We start from the raw sequence: 17,087 nt of genomic DNA on the forward strand, positions 1-17,087 counted from the left end.
CATTTCTACATGAAGAAATTAAAATCTAGAACATTTACCAAAAAAGTCTTCTGACATTTTTCGTATTAAAATATCTACTTAATAAAGGAAAAGAGACATATTGCAATAGTCATTCAGACCTCCTGAAGTTTTAAAATAAAAAATAAAAACAAAAATTTAATCTTGTAAACAACTCAACTGCACAGTACTCTCTAAATATAGATTTGAGGGTGAAAACTGCTAAATGCATGGTTTCAATCAGTTCTCTTTCAAAGTTTTATTTATATAATGCATGACAAAAGTGACAGAAAAATGTTCTAATTAAGAACCTGAGAGGATGCAATGTTAAAACTACTTATTTAACTAGAACATTTTTTTTTTTGGTTACCTGAATCGTTTGCAGATTAGTCAGCAGCAAGTTTTGCCCTCTTTGTTCAGCTAACAAAGACTCTCTTTGTTGAGAAAGGCGGACTTCGGACAATTTAAGCATCTCCTTTTCCTTTTTCAAGTTTTCTGCTCTTACCTTGAGGCAAATACAAGTAAAAGAAAAAATTTAAAAGACCCCTCATTGTTATTTCTTTTTTTTTTTTTAATTTTTTTTTTTTAAACGTTTATTTACTTTTGAGACAGAGAGAGACAGAGCATAAAGAGGGGAGGGTCAGAGAGAGGGAGACAGAATCTGAAACAGGCTCCAGGCTCTGAGCTGTCAGCACAGAGTCCGACGCGGGGCTCGAACCCACGGACCGTGAGATCATGACCCGAGCCGAAGTCGGCTGCTCAACCAACTGAGCCACTCAGGCACCCCCCTCATTGTTATTTCTTAATGCTAATTAGAGACGAGGACATTTCTTCATTACATAAGAATTTAAAACTCTTAATTTTCAGGTGTTAAAATATGAAGCAAAAATTATGGGAATATCAATAGACCAAAGGAAAAAATCTTGCAATTACCACAAATACTTAATGATTTCTCTGCTCTTAACAAATCAGACTTTGAAACAGCCAACAAAAAAATCTAAAACATCAGAGTAAAACAAAATTGCAAAATTTTGCTACATTCATACCTATATATTATTAAATTATGCAAGTTTTAGAATCAAAGCTTGGTTTCTAAGTATCTGGTTTGAGAATGATGACGGATTTATTTCCATTTTTTCTGCCTCATGAAGAGTACACTCTGAGTCTCAGGAGATTTGGAAGGGTGCTCTGAAAACAAATATCCTCAAAGTATTCATAACTACACCATAAATCATAAATGAGCAATCATAAAACTTACGCTCCCAGTTTGAAAAAGTGATGCTGTCCATTCCCCACAAATGAGTGGAAACATAAAAATGAAGGGATGTAGCCAACAGAATTAGAAAACCTAGGTGTAAGTCCCAACCAACCCATCTCTCACGACTATCTCAAACAGGAAATCATTTAAGTTTTGAGTCTGTTTCTCAACCAGTAAAATGGGGGACAAGTGCACCTAGCTCACAATTATCAGAAAGTTGTGAGACAACTTTACAGAACAGTAAAACATTAAATAGAAATTCATCATCAAGAATCCAGTATAGTTGAAAGTACTGCCAATTTCTAGTAGATATTTGTATTCATGTTGAAATTCAGAAATGTAATTTAATGCTAATAAGATTTTTATATTTTTGTCACAAATGAGCAAGAATGAATGAAATATTCATTTGTCTGTTAGAGAAACAGTGATTTACAAATTTAGTATGAAATGGAAGACCTGTAAAGAAATCTTAGTCCAGAAAAACAAATTTCTTTCCCCATTTAGTTTTGATAGAAACAATCACTAAACTGATACACAACTAGGTATTTAGAAACTATGCTAATAAGGATTTGAAATCAGGGAGCCGGGGTGTCAGTCAGTTGGGCGTGTGACTCTTGGTTTCAGCTTGAGTCATAATCTCAGTTTGTGGGTTCGAGCCCCATACGGGGCTCTATGCTGGCAGCATGGAGCCTGCTCGGGATTCTCTTTCTCCCTCTCTCTGCCCCTCCCCTGAGCGCACGTGCACTCTCTTTCTAATAAATAAGTAGACTTGAAATCCATAAACCTCTCAAACACCTGTATCATATCAACCAGTGGAATCAAAGTAATAACTAAAAAACACATGCCAAATGCAATTTACAATGCAAATCAGACGAGGGAAATTGGTCTCACTTCTGCAACAGCCAGCTTTTCATTTGCTCCTCTCAAATCTTGCGTCATTGTATTGATAATCTGTTCCTGCTTTTGAGTTGTTGCAGTAAGTTTCTGATTTCTCTCATGTAGGGATGTTATTTCTCGACGATATCCTTCAACATTATCTTGTAACATTTCATAACTTATGTGAGAGAAAAGAATTCCATTAGCAACTAAAATACTGAATCCTAGCTTACTCCATGAAGAACTTTACAACAGACTAATTTCACACGATTAACAATATGAAAAAAAGTACCTTGTGTAATAATGTAAAACCTTCAACTCCAAATTTAACAGTTAAATTCAAATTCTAAGTACTTTAAGTTCTCACTGCATGCTGAATTAACTTTTTAAGCTAGATTTTGATTCTTTTTAAGCTAAGAATTTTGATCACATTCAAAATAGCACCAATATAATGTTGATACATGAAACACCCACCACGATACAAAACACAATTTATTTATGCATGGTTAGAGTTTTGCAGATCCTTTTTTCCTCTATAATTCTATTATGTGCTTGAAAGCCTACAAATGGCTGGCTACAGTTATCAACATAGGGGAAAAAAGGTGCTTATATCTGGGGTATCAAACTGTTGGGACTGTATGGAGGAAACAACCTGTCATATGCTTACAAAAACCTAGTTTTATCATGCAGTATACAGAAATACATTTCATTCTAACTTACTAAACTAACAAGTATTTGACAGACCTACTAAAACTATAAAATGAGGTTTACTATTACTTTTACAAATGACCAAGAAAGTGAATTTTCTCAAAATTAACTGTCTAGTGCTTGCTTCTCTTCTACCTAGAAAAGGCTGAATAAAATTTGCTCACATTCTTCTCATCCTCTTATGCATTTATGAAATAATTAAGTCCTATAGAAACAGTAGATTGTTCAATCTCAGGAAGGAAAACCAGCAACATTCTTCACATCAATTTCAACTTATTAAAAAACTACCTGGCCTACTTAGGAAATGCCCAAGAGAATCATTAATCAATATTCAAAAATGAACCCCTACAGCCCTGGATTATAGTCCACAAATGAGTAAACTTTTGCAAACTAATCCTTGAACTGGATTCAACTGAATATTGAAGTTCAGACTATTTTTACTAAGACTATTAACTTCTGAATAAAAGAAAACTTACCGTTTAGAAGCAAAATCTAGTTGTGTAGATATTTTGGTGTTTTGTGATCGCAAATCTGTAATTTGATCCTGAAGTTTCTCAAGCTGCTCATTTTGTATTTTTTCATTATCTGCCTTTTCTTTTTTGTAATTCTCAAAAATTTCCTGCAACTAAATATTGATGAAATTATTAAAAGATGACCACCTGTGTTCTCAAAGATTCTAACCAAGATAAAAGTGTCATGGCGTGTTCTTACCTGTTTAAGAGCAGCCTTTGCTTCTATAGCCTCTGCTGACTCAATTACAGGTACCGGAGCAGGGGTGGAAGCAGTCTGTGATGTACTTGAACGTTTCGGAGTTGATGCAAGAGAAATATCATCTAAACTTGAAGCTTCAGAAATGTAAAAGTAATAATGTAACATCTCTTTGTACATATGGCATTGCCAAAATAAACAAGCTCGACTTATTTAAATGAAACAGTAAGATTACAGAGATTATGAAAGAAGGAATCTAATGAACAATCTACCATGATCACTTTCAGTTTCTGGTTAGAGACAATATTTGCAAATGAAATGGTGAAACAAGACATAACTAAAAGGTCATGGAGATGTAATGTATAGTATGGGAATATGGTCAGTGATAGTGAGTTAACTCTGTATGGTGACAGAAGGTAACTAGACTTATAGAATGTGGGAGTCATTTCATGTTGTATGGAAATGTCAAATCATTAGGAGGTACACCTGAAATTAATAGTATATTGTACATCAACTATACTTAAAAATAGACAAATATAGTAATTCATGGATTCTAAGATGCACACTTGTCAACAATGGTCAGAATTTCTTCTTTCTTAGTCATACCTAAAACGATTATATGTTTTAGGATTGGTGATGTCATGATCGATCAATCACATATAGTAAATAAATTTGAAGCTACCATCAGTAAACACTGCTTATGTTGCAAAATCTATTCTATAATATACATTTAAAAAATATTTCCCAAAATTACTTGGAATTTTTTAGGATAATATGTAAAAACCTACCTTGTAAAGGAATGGCAACTCCTGTTGTTTGTGACAACAAAATACGGTACATATCACGCTGACGAACTATAGAATCAACAAGCTGCATTTGATGTTGTCGTGACTCCCGGAGTTGTTCTAATTCAGTGAGGGCATTCTCAAGTTTTAGCTGCAGCTCAGTGATTCTGTAGGAAAAGAAATCAGTCTATTTCACATGACTGAGATTGAGTTATAATATCTACTATAAATTCTACTGTATTTCAATAAACTATAAATTAATAAGCATTTTACCATCTATCATTAAGCATAATGTTTTGTCTCTCTTATCCTTTCCTTCTTCTGCTGGTATTTTAAGAACCACTTTAAAAACCTCCACCATACAGGACTCAGGTACTCACCAATGTCACCTAAAAAATCTGTTTGCAAAAATCAAACCAATTCCACTCAGTCCAAATCTCAGTCTTCGTAGCCACTGCTCTTTCTCTGGCACCAAACACATTTTTGGAAAAAATTCGTTACTCTGCTTGAGTAATTCCTACATTACCTTCTCCATGAAGCCTGGTCTGTTTCCTTAAACCTAGGCTAGGTCCTCCACCTCTTACACTCTCAAAGACAGACTTCTAGCCATTACAGCACTGAACACACGGGACTAAAATTATCCTACTTATTTATATACCTTATTCTATCTTACCATCAATCTCATCCACAAATTGAGATCCCTAAGAGTAAAAAAAAATTTTTTTTGTATTGTTGCTCAATTCTTTTTTCCGTTAAGTCATCATATTCCCAGTTTACAACACTATTAGGGACACGTAAGAACTTTTTAATAAATATTTTTGCTAAACAAACGGAGGTAATCAGTTGCTTACTTGGATGAAGTTGTTTCTTGTTCCTCTCTTTCTCTGGTTTCCCCAAGTTCCCTAAGGGCCACTAAGAGACGTTGATTTTGCTGTTGAAGTTCTTCAATATTTCTATAAGACACTAGATGCTGTGATATTACTTCAGATGAACTACTTATATCAGCGGAGCTCACTTCCTCATCACGAATTACATGATTACCCCTTGCTTCCTCAAGTTCCATCAAAAGCACTCTAATCTAAAAACAAAATTTTAATATATTATCAAATAGCATTGACTTTGATTCTGGAAATGTTTAGAATAAAAATTTTCAAATGAAAATATTACTTTATGAAAGCTATCAATATTAAATTATCTTAATATCAAGACTGTTTTATTTATTTTTATTTTTTTCTTTTAGCGTTTATTTATTTTTGAGACAGAGAGAGACAAAGCATGAACGGGGGAGGGGCAGAGAGAGAGGGAGACACAGAATCTGAAACAGGCTCCAGGCTCTGAGCTGTCAGCACAGAGCCCAACGCGGGGCTCAAACTCAAGGACCGCGAGATCATGACCTGGGCCAAAGTCGGCCGCTTAACCGACTGAGCTGCCCAGGCGCCCCATCAAGATTGTTTTAGATGTTAAAACTTAAATTTTAATGGGAAAAACTATTTTTCATTTCTATAAAAGTGTCAATGAAAGCTGTTGTTTTTTTTTAAATCACCAATTCACAATTCTAGAAGGATGTTCCCATTTTTGTAAAACAGTGGCCAAATAAAACACAAAGAAATATATACCTGTGTGTGTGTATGCTTGCACTTGCATGCTTATGTATATATTGTATGGTGCGGAAGAAGGACAGCATGAAAAATAGATTTTAATTCCATTCATATGAGGTTTTCATGTATGTGCATAAACCTACACATAAAATTGAGGATAAAATATATGAACAAGATAGATCTACATTCTTGACTTACTCAGTTCGAAAAAAAAAGTCCCAGAGTAATACATATAGCATGGTTTTATTTCAACAAAAACAAGAGGTGGGGGGGGACGCACCTGGGTGGCTCAGTCAGTTAAGCATCCAACTTCTGATTCTGACTCAGACTCAGGTCCTAGTCTCACAGTTCACTGAGTTTAAGCCCCGCACCGACAATGCGGAGCCTGCTTGGGATTCTCTCTCTCCCTCTCTCTCTACCCCTCCCATGCTCATACATGTGCTCTCTCAAAATAAATAAAAAAAAACAAAAAACAAGGAATGCTTATACATGTTCATGAATGTTCACATGTTTCTGCATATATATGAAAAAAGACGTGGAAGAACTAGTCTGTTAGCACTGGTTATATTCTGGGACTTGAGTAGGAGGCAGAAACTTTTACTTATCCTTGAATTATTTCATTTATTACAATCGGTACTTGCAATTTGAAAATTTATCAAGTACTTAAAATATAAATGGGAAGGGTGATGAAAAAACAAAAAAACAACGACTAGCCTATAATTCTGTTAGAGTAGTATCCCTAACTGATGAGAACTTCAGATGCAGTAGTTCTATCTTAGATACCTGCAGATTCAATCACTACTGGGCAGTCTATACAGAAAAAAAAAGAGAAAAGAAACAAAAAATTCTAACCTGTTGTGAAAGATCTTTTATTTGTATTTCCATTCTTTGATTGTCTCTTTCAAGCACAGATGAATGTTTGTTAGCTTTATCAGTGTCCTCCTGCAATCGTTGAATCTCCTTTAAAACATAAATTCTAATGAAAATTCTGTATTCCTTTCTAAGATCTATACCAATAAAGTAGTTATATGAACAATAAAAATACACAGTGCTCAACTACTTCTGTATAAAATAGTAGTTTCTAAACAGTTACTTCTCTACAAATATGAACACATACACTTCTTAATATCTGAAGTACTGCTTATCATTATGCTGATGCAAACAATGAAAATTTGCCACTCCGAATTAACCGTAAATTACAATTATACAGCCACATGAAATTAATAGTGTATATCAAATAACATCACACAAATACTCTCAAAAGCTGTGTTACTGAGATGAAAACAAAGGACTGTATTATAATGCTAATCGTTAATACGTTGCTTATCTGCGAATACATATCAAAAGTAAATGTTGGGTAAGGGATGCATAAGACTTGTATAAAAAAGGCATCAGGAATTAATTCTAAAGAAGCAATAGCCTATGTTTCAAGGCTGTTAAAAAAAATAGTATAAGCAGTGCCTTGCTAAGTTTCGCATCACAATATCACTAGGGATTTAGGTGCATACTTTTAAGGAGCCTGAAAAAAAGCACAAAATTTGTTGAAATCTTATGCTTTATCTCAAATCCATACAAATTTTGCCTCTTGATGAGTTTTTTTTTACATAGTAATGTTTTAAATACTATCTAAGTGAAAGATGGCTCATATTTATCCTGTGGTTTCAAGTACCTGAATGCACTGCCCTAAAGGTATGCATAAACCATTTTTTGTAGAAACAAGTATGTGACAAAATGAAGAAGGCAAATACTCATGAGATGGCAATGATACAAATCTGCTGAGTTTAAAATGGGATTAACTATGATGCCAAGGAAGAAGCAATTTAGTTATAAAACTCTTAAGTATCTAACAAATGAACATCACAGAATCTAGACTGGAGGACACATGATATTGGTTATGGACAAAAGATTCTACTATAAAGAAGATACAGAAATTATCTATAAATTCTTTAGTTTTAAAAAAGTATGTAAAGGATTTTTATTGTTATACCTGCACATTAGTGAAAAACAAATAGGTTTTTTCCACAATGAACATCTGCCCCTCTACTTCACTATCGTCTTCAGACAATAAGCTCCAGGCAAAACACTCTCAACAGTGAGAAACTCAAGATGATGTAATTATATCCAAGGGACTTCTTTTCAGACAATGGGGTTAGGGGTGTGTGTGTGTGCAGATTTTAAATGCCAATATTCTGTCAAGGCAAGACTGACAGATGTCATATAACCCAGGAGAAAGAGACCATTAGATATAATATACCCTGACTTAAACTGACAACTAAACTGTAATAGCAACAGCAACAAAATTTTAAGTTTGAATTAAGGACCCTATTTATTTATACTAATCTCCAGGAAAAAAAAAAAAAGAAACTGATCAGTTTAGAACAGCAGATACAAATAGATTTAACTGAATTTTCTCAATAAAATTTGTTTAATAAACTTTGACTACTTCTCAGTAATATTAATAGTTGTACCATAAAAGCAAAATTATCAGAAAGTTTTTTAATCATTATCTAATAAAAAGGAACCTTAAAAGGGAAGATATTTGTGAATTTCCTTGGTACTTCCAATTGGCAAAGAACAGTTAACAAAATAATGTACATAAATATTTGCCAAATTATGAAATGTTATAAAAAAGGAGTTCTTCTCTATGGTCAAACAATGTTACCATTTCTAGACAGAATATCAGAACCTGACTGACAAGGAATGACTGTGACAAATTTAAAAGAGTTCTATTACAAAGAGACTGTTATTTTAATTTGAAGAGAAGCCCAGCGGGATTTGGCTATTCTTCATCCACTAGAGAATCCTACAGAAAACATCTCTAATGTCTTAAAAAATATAAAAGGCTCCCATAATTTTAGCAGACTAAGAATAGAACATTTCATTATTACAGGTGTTTAATAAAGTAGAATTACTCTATTGCTGAAAAAGCACGATTAGCCTTTCCCAACTCAAACACTTTAATTCTAGGAAAGAATTACCTAGTAAATCATGTGTCATCTCTATTTTTCCCACAGCTAAAATTTAAGAATGGAACCAACCTTCATAGCTTGTTCAAGCTTAACAGATAAACTTGCCACAGCTTTCTGTGCACGTTCATACTCCTCACGCTGGCGTTTCAAAATTGGTGCTTTAGCTTCAACTTCTTTCACTATTTCATCTAGATATTTATTAATTCTTTTATTCTCTAGTTTCTCCAAAAGCAACTGATCCTGAGTTTCCACATAAGCATTATACAGCTGAAAGGAGAAGAGGGATTGTTTCAAATCTGATTGTTTCAAACAGAAGTATATACCTGTAATTGATACAGCCTCATAATAAACATGTGTTAGCACTTACATAAGACGTTAATGTTTATTTACTATGTTATAAGAACCAGAAACCAAGAAAGCTTTTCTTGGAATGTTCCAAGAAATCATCAGATGATTTTAAGAATAATTTTTCTCAGCATTAAATTTCAGCAAATTTCCTTTTGCTGAAGGAAAACAGTAAGATTTAAATACCATTCTTACCTCAGTTAACTTCATGCCAGGCTTCACTATCTTAGCTACAGCTGCTGCAGTAGGAGACATGGCTGCAAGTTCTTCTTCAGATAATATGGCTCCTGTGCCAAGACATAGGAATCTAGTGTATTTCTGTAATATTTCAAACTAAAGCCACAAACAGTTTTTTCAAGACGAGTAAAATGTGACACCTATGAAGCATTACATACAAATTCCTATGTGGATTTTACAATGGGGTATCAAATTGTCAGGTAACATAATTCTAAAAATCCAATTCTAAAAATCATGCAGTTAAGTATAGTTAAAGATATTCTGGAAGTTGACACATAAATTATGTGTGATCAAATGATAATTATACTTGACAATATAGTAAAGATACAGATAGATATTAATTTTAAAGTAAAAAATTCTAATTCTATAAATTAATGGAGTTTCCTTTATCACAACATGATAAAGAAATACTATTAGCGGAAATTAGTAAGAACTATGTAGGAAGTTCTAGTACTTCATTCAAGCCATTATTAAGTACCTATTAATCCATACCTTTACGTTTTGTGGCAGAAAGCAGGTCATTTGCATTCTCTAATTCCTTCTCCAACTTTCCTATTTTCTCAAGCATTTCTTTTTCCATTTGATCTTTAGATTCCTCCACTTCTAGAAGATGATCTTGAATTGCTTTATTGGCTAAAAACATTTTCAAAGACAATATCCAAACATACAATTAAAATCTTGGAAGTTTATAAAATGTAACAGAATAGTCATTATTTTTCCCTTCAGTAGACAACATTAAATTGTAGACAGGCTATGACTGACAGTCACCCTCTGAAAGCTCTTGCTCTACATTCCTTAAATGTCCTAGCCTGGTGAATCTACTTCTCCTTTGGATGTCTCCAATCTAAGGGGAAAATAAGGGAATTCAGATTGTAAAGAAGTGGCTCTACATATCTCTTTGATTTTATTCTGATCTTTAGAACACAGAAAATGACTGGAAAAAGATCATACGAAAATAACTTACATTACAAAGAAGAATATAAGAAAATCAAAGACCCTAAAAGACACGATTTACAAACTGAAATGTTGGGCTTATTTATGGAGTAAGAGAATACCCAAACTACTCATCAAGTAAGTGTCTCATAAATGGAAGAAAAATTTCCTTTAGAAATCAGACCATATATAGGATTATAAGATGAAAAAAACAGAAAACTAGTAGCTAACTCTATTTTCAAAATAGAAAATATCTGCTGAAAATAGAATTCAAAGTTTCTTACTCCAAGAATCTTTCTTCTATACCAAATTTTGTCTCTAATAAAATTGCCTTCCAAATCCAACAACCTACACAAATGTAAAGAAAAAAACACCTTTTATCTAAAACCAAAAATAATCCCCATAATTTATATCTTACCTTCTCCAGCTTCTTTCAAAAGTTTGTGCAGTTCATCTACTGCTCGGGTCAGTTCATTGCTCTTTGCCTCGGAGTCATCAGCAGCACTCTAAAATTTAATCTCACAAAGTTATTTGACATCCAAAAATGCAACAGCAGGACACTAAAATGTGAGGCTGGGCATTTACCTTGTATAGATTAGAGAGTTTTATGTGAGCATTTAATTCATTGTGGAATTTCTCTTCCATACTGGCCTGCTGTTCCTTGGCCTGCAAGAAAGACCCAATTACAGCAGTCTCATCTGAACCGAATTTAGAATGCTTATCAAAGACTAAGATAAAAAATACAATTTGCAAAGAGATAAAAATTAACATCAATTTTCATGATAAAGGTGAATTACCTTAAAAACAAAAATATGTTTTTATCTTAAAGTGTAATACATAAATACTAAAATTAACCATACTCATTTTCAAACAATATATTGGATACTGGATAAACTACGTGATTGCCTTTTCTGGGTCTAGCTATTTTAACCTAGCTATATCATATCAGTATCCTGGCCATTTTATGGTGCCAGAAATAGTTCACAACATGAAATCATTTTAAAAATAATAGCCTCATAAATGCTTTTTTTTTTTTAATTTTTTTTTTTTTTATGTTTTTTTTAATTTTATTTTTGAGACAGAGAGAGACAGAGCATGAGTGGGGGAGGGTTAGAGAGAGAGGGAGACACAGAATCCGAAGCAGGCTCCAGGCTCTGAGCTGTCAGCACAGAGCCCGACGCGGGGCTCGAACTCACAGACGGTGAGATCGTGACCTGGGCCGAAGTCAGAAGCTCAACGGACTGAGCCACCCAGGCGCCCCGCCTCATAAATGCTTTGACGATTTTATAAAAGAGAAATTTTAAAGTGGTCTTCTATACCTCTTTTAGTTTGGTCAACAGCTCTTCTACATGTTTTTGAAGATTCTCATTTGACATCTTCAAGCCATTCATCTGTTCTTCCATTCTGGAAACCTAGGAACAAGAGAGTTGGGTAGAGGGAAGATGTTGTATTAGCTGAAATTAATTTTCAATTACATAACATAAACGTGTGTTTCGATAAACATAAAGTTTAGCTGCCAAGTGAAAGCAAAATAATCCTCAAACCCAAAAAAGGATTTCATATAAAATATGTGTATGTAAGAGAATGAAAAATAACAGCTCACAGAACAACACACTTGGATTTAGTTGACAAAATTTATCACCACTTCTTAAACATGTCTTAAAGATATATAAAAAAAATAGTAGTATCAAAATTCATCAAAGAAGATCTTAAAATATTTAATTATATGCAACTGGTTCATTTCCTAGGCCAAATGTTTGAGTTATGTCCTCCACATTTCTAACATTATAATACATTTCATTTGGTATACCCATGGAATATTTTTGTAATAACCTGGCACATAAATGTAAGTTTTAACCAAAATGAAAAAAAAGTTTTACTAACTTACCTCTTCTTTTTTGTTTTCAAGATTACATTTAAGCTCTAGAATCTCATTTCCTTTTTCTCTGCCAAGAGCCAGAAGTTCATCAGTTTTAGTTTTCAACTCTGTATTCAGCCATGTATTCTGATTATGTAATAACTCCTTTTCTTGCTCCAAACGTTTTTCTCGATACTAAAAATATCCAAGAAAATCATGTTTACAGTTAAAGACAATATAGGGCTAATAAAAGATTTTGTCTGTAGCTAAAGAACACAAGCAGAATCTTATTTTAACAGAAATAAGTATTTGCATGCATTCTTAACAGAAAATAGGTAATCAGGTAAGATAATCATATCAAGAACTATAAGAAACAAACATCACATAAACACTTCAATTAAAATGGCCATAATATTTAATTAATTCCCTGATATTAAACAAAAACAAAAACACAGATTTTAATCACTTCATAGATAACCTGCCCACATTTAAAATTTAATTTAGGGAGTTTTAAGCAAACATTGTATTTTGTGCATTAGAAATTATTTGTTACTTGCTTTAACAGAAACATCAGAAGCTTGAAGTTCATCCAGTTTTAACTGAAGATCACCCTTTGTGGCATTGCTTTCTTTAAGTTTTTCATTTAGACGTTTAAAATCCTCTAGAAAGGTCAGAAGAGAATTTGAAAATAATGACTAATTAATGCTCAGAGAAACCAAACATCAAAGATACATCTCTAGAAATACAAGCAATTAATACAAAGTAGTTCTCGACCTCTTTATTTTGTTTCTGTCATACTTAGTTATAAATTTAATTTAAACATGCAGATGATAAACCAAATTTGTGCACCCAAGCCAACATATAACTTACACTGGTTATTTTAAATGCAGTATCTTAAGCTAAATATGCAAATTAGCATTAATTTTCCTGATATATACTTACAGATCTATTAAAATTTCATATATAGCCATTTAAGTTAAAAAGCAGTGATAACAAAAACCTACTCAACAGAGCCAGAACATGTACATGCTTAGTTTTCTATATATTCCTTATAGCAAAATTTTATTAAATTTTTTTTTTTAATGTTTATTTTTGAGAGAGAGTGAGCATGAGTGGGGGAGGGGAAGAGAAGGGGACAGAGGATCCAAAGCAGGCTCTGCAGTGACCGCAGTAAACCCTATGTGGGGCTCAAAGTCACAAACTGTGAGATAAGGACCTGAGCCATAGTTGGATGCTCAACTGACTGAGCCAACCAGGTTCCCCTACATGAAAGTTTTTATTAAAAAAAATTCCGGGGCACCTGCGTGGCTCAGTTGGTTAAAGTGTCCAACTCTTGATTTTGGATCAGGCCATAATCTCATGGTTCCTGGGTTCAAGTCCTGCATCAGGCTCTGCACTGATGATTGAGATTCTCTCTTCTTCTCTGCCACTCCCTTGCTTGTGTGTATACACTCTCTCTCTCTCTCTCAAAACAAACAAAAAAAAGTGTTTCAATTTTATCTACCTATTAGTTGATCAACTTCATCAACAAATACTCTGAAGTAACTTTTCTGAGACTGGAAAAGTATAGTTACCTAACTGAATAGTACTGTATAGCAACATAAATAATTGAAAATTCTTCCATTAATAAAACCTCAAAAATTTTTAAAAAGTAACCAAAGGTAATTTGATACATTAAACTGCTTAAGAATCATGTTTACCTTAAAACATCAACTGTTTCACATACTATCTACTATCTATCTTACGTACGTGTATTACTTAGCTTATGTTCCTGCCTCATAACTCCTTCAGTCCGTAGTTTTAAATATAAGCTCTCCTTTCAGGTTCTTCTACATATTGAATGTTTATGGACAGTTTATTCCAGCAAGTGTGTCTGTATAAAATGAAGGAGTTTAGCCTCTACAACTAAACACTTAAACTGCTTCCAATCTGATGTTATAAATAACGCTGTAGTGTTAGCATGTAAATCTTGGTTCAAATTACAACTTCTTAGAGATGTTTTTCATTTATGCATACTTATCTAGACACTGCTTTAAAACCTTGGTAATGATCTAAAGACAAACAAGTGGCAGACATAATAGGATATTACATTGAATTATATTCTACGCTATGACAAAGAAACACCAGCAACAGAAATGGACTGAGGATTAATTCCTAGCACTGTAAGAAGAGACAGGAAAGAGTGAAGTTAGAGCCTAAAGTATTTTCTCATACCTGTTAAATATTCAAGTTCTTGAGATAGTCTCTCATTGGTTCTAACTAAGTCTCTTTTCTCAGCTTCTAATTCTTCTTTTGTCCTTGTAAACTGGCTCTATCATGTAAAGGAGAAGCATAATACATTTAAATTAAAAAATAAAGTTGATTGATCATTATAGGAACTTGAACACAGAACTTTAACATTAGCTGTGGTTTAAGAATGGTTGGTTTTTTCTTATATCTTAATACATTCAAAAGTTTAAAAATTACCCATAATCTCAACACTTCTATTTATATTTTGCAGTTTTAAAAATTATTTTTCATAGCTTATGAAAAAATTTCCCATATCATTATTTATCACTTGGAAATGTCCTAGTTACTTAAACATGACTTTGTAGACAGGACATTTTATTTCTAATTTTTTGCTGCCATAAAATACAATTATGATGACTGTCACTGTATTTACACCTTGGTTCAAATTATTTTTTTAAGAAAGAGCCCTAGAAATGGAATGTCTTAAAACCTTTAATATATTTTGTCAACTGTTTTATAGCAAGATAATGGCAATTAATATGCTTTGATTCATAAGCACCAATCTCAAGCCACTCATGCCAGAACTGAAGATTAAAAAAAAAAAAAAAAAAGAAAAGAAATCAATGTTCACAGGAGGAGGTAAAAAATAATTACCTGATTGTTTTATCTGCATTTTTCCTTAAAAATTTTTTTTTTATTTTTTTGCATTTTTCTGATTACAAGTAGAGCAACCTTTCACATTGCCATAGACCATTTGTGCAGCTTCCTGATTTTTTTTTTTTTTAATTCCTTTGCCCATTTCCCCCTTGAATGATTTTTCTTTAAGGATGAAAGCAGTCATGTATTAAGGATCCAAACAGTCATATTTTAACTGAAAAATACTTAATAGCTTCCTTGTGTTTTAGTTCTATGCAGAAAATTTTAAATTTCTATTGGATTAAGTCTAGCACTCTTTCCCATTGTAAGTACCTTTAATATACCAAGTACATTTTAATTTCAAATCAAACACAAGTTTTAAAAAAGCAATAGCAAGAGGCTGACATTCCATCTAGTTTCTCACGGACTATGACCACTTTATTAAACAAATGGGTGACCAATCCTCATGATCATATTCCATCTGTTATTCTTCTTACTACTCTAAAATGATTATGATATGGATTCACCCATATCCCCAACCAGATCACAATAGTTGAAATACTGCCTGAGCAATAGTAAACATTAGAGAATTTCTAGGTAGGTTAAGTAGGTGGACAGATAAATCTGTAAATGTCTATCCTACCTACAGTTCTATGGCACTTTATTTACAATGTGAATTTCTGGAAAAAAATCACAACCTTAAGAACTACAGAGTTAAAAGCAAGTTCCCTTTTATATAAGCACTAATACATTCTGATGAATAAAAAAATGCTCAATCAATAAAACACATAAAGGACCAATTAAGGAATATATATTTATGCATTTTTGTTTAGTGATAGAACACACTTCATTTTCCCATTAAGTAATGAGTAAACACAACCAGAATAGAATACTTCCTCAAGTATCATGTTTATAGTTAGCTTTATTCACAAAAATAACTTTTACCTGAATGGCAATATTGCGATCCTGAGCAACTTCAAGTTCTTTATTTTTCTCAGTTAGTGCCTTCAGTTGATTGTCTAAATAAAAGGAATTTTATGAACTTAAAAACTGCAATGACGGTTTTCATCCAATTGCCACCCATATGTATTTCAAAATGAAGAAACTGAGACTCAAAAAGACCGAGTTGTACATTCCAAATTCATGAATATTCCAAGTTTACTTGTAGACCAAATTTTTAAATGTGCTATCCTGTCTCCAAAATCACATTTTTGATCATTCTAACCAACATTTACAGGAAAGCGCATATGCAGTTCTCACGTTTATCACTTTTCAAGGACATCTCTGAGTCAATCATAAAGAGTAAATTATATTTACAAATAAGAAAATTGAGTAAAAAAAGACAAAACCAAGAAAGTAAATAACAACATTTAAAGTATAGAAAATGTATACAGAGCAAATAACAATAATGGATAATTTTAATTCAGCTTGTTTATCACTTTAAAAAGAGCCTTTACCATGGAGGGAAAAAGTTATGCTTGATACTGAATTATCAAACCCACAATCTCCACTCATAATGGTCTATCTTCCCTTGTACAGTCTCTCCCTTAAATGCACACAAGTAACTAGGAAAAATATACTTCCTGAAACTTTCCTCCATTAAAATACATCTATATTATTTACGTGCTAGCAATTTAATGACTAAATACATTATCACTATTTCCGATCTTAAGTTCTATTTAAACAGTTGGCTTATTATACAGAAAAATCTTGTTAAATTAGTGTAAATTTTCTATTTTGCACTTGTATCATTTGCTGCTTTCCAAAAGCACAGATTTAGAATGATAAACTAAAAAAACACAAACATAATTGTATACTCCTAGAAGGCATACTAGATGCTTATTATACAGAAAAATCTTGTTAAATTAGTCTAAATTTTCTATTTCACACTTGTATCATTTGCTGCCTTCCAAAAGCGCAGATTTAGAATGACAAACTAAAAAAACACAA

At 32.8% G+C, this 17,087-nt stretch overlaps 1 protein-coding gene across 3 annotated transcripts in view; it reads right to left on the reverse strand.

Annotated features, from left to right (window-relative positions):
* TPR (translocated promoter region, nuclear basket protein) overlaps nt 1-17,087 on the reverse strand; it is a 65,456-nt gene that overhangs the window by 44,467 nt on the left and 3,902 nt on the right. For all 3 annotated transcript variants that reach the window (XM_045452698.1, XM_045452696.1, XM_045452697.1), the window contains 17 exons: nt 16,083-16,156; nt 14,487-14,583; nt 12,830-12,933; nt 12,303-12,467; nt 11,734-11,826; nt 11,000-11,080; nt 10,833-10,920; nt 9,974-10,114; nt 9,440-9,531; nt 8,969-9,166; nt 6,783-6,890; nt 5,184-5,410; nt 4,336-4,499; nt 3,551-3,684; nt 3,316-3,464; nt 2,147-2,309; nt 368-502 (listed from right to left, as the gene is read on the reverse strand). In XM_045452698.1, coding sequence (XP_045308654.1) covers nt 368-502; nt 2,147-2,309; nt 3,316-3,464; nt 3,551-3,684; nt 4,336-4,499; nt 5,184-5,410; nt 6,783-6,890; nt 8,969-9,166; nt 9,440-9,531; nt 9,974-10,114; nt 10,833-10,920; nt 11,000-11,080; nt 11,734-11,826; nt 12,303-12,467; nt 12,830-12,933; nt 14,487-14,583; nt 16,083-16,156 — 2,213 coding nt within the window. The remainder of the gene's footprint in view (nt 1-367; nt 503-2,146; nt 2,310-3,315; nt 3,465-3,550; nt 3,685-4,335; nt 4,500-5,183; nt 5,411-6,782; nt 6,891-8,968; nt 9,167-9,439; nt 9,532-9,973; nt 10,115-10,832; nt 10,921-10,999; nt 11,081-11,733; nt 11,827-12,302; nt 12,468-12,829; nt 12,934-14,486; nt 14,584-16,082; nt 16,157-17,087) is intronic.

The sequence above is a fragment of the Leopardus geoffroyi genome, chromosome C3, assembly GCF_018350155.1.
Source record: "Leopardus geoffroyi isolate Oge1 chromosome C3, O.geoffroyi_Oge1_pat1.0, whole genome shotgun sequence".
NCBI classification, from domain to species: Eukaryota; Metazoa; Chordata; class Mammalia; order Carnivora; family Felidae; genus Leopardus; species Leopardus geoffroyi.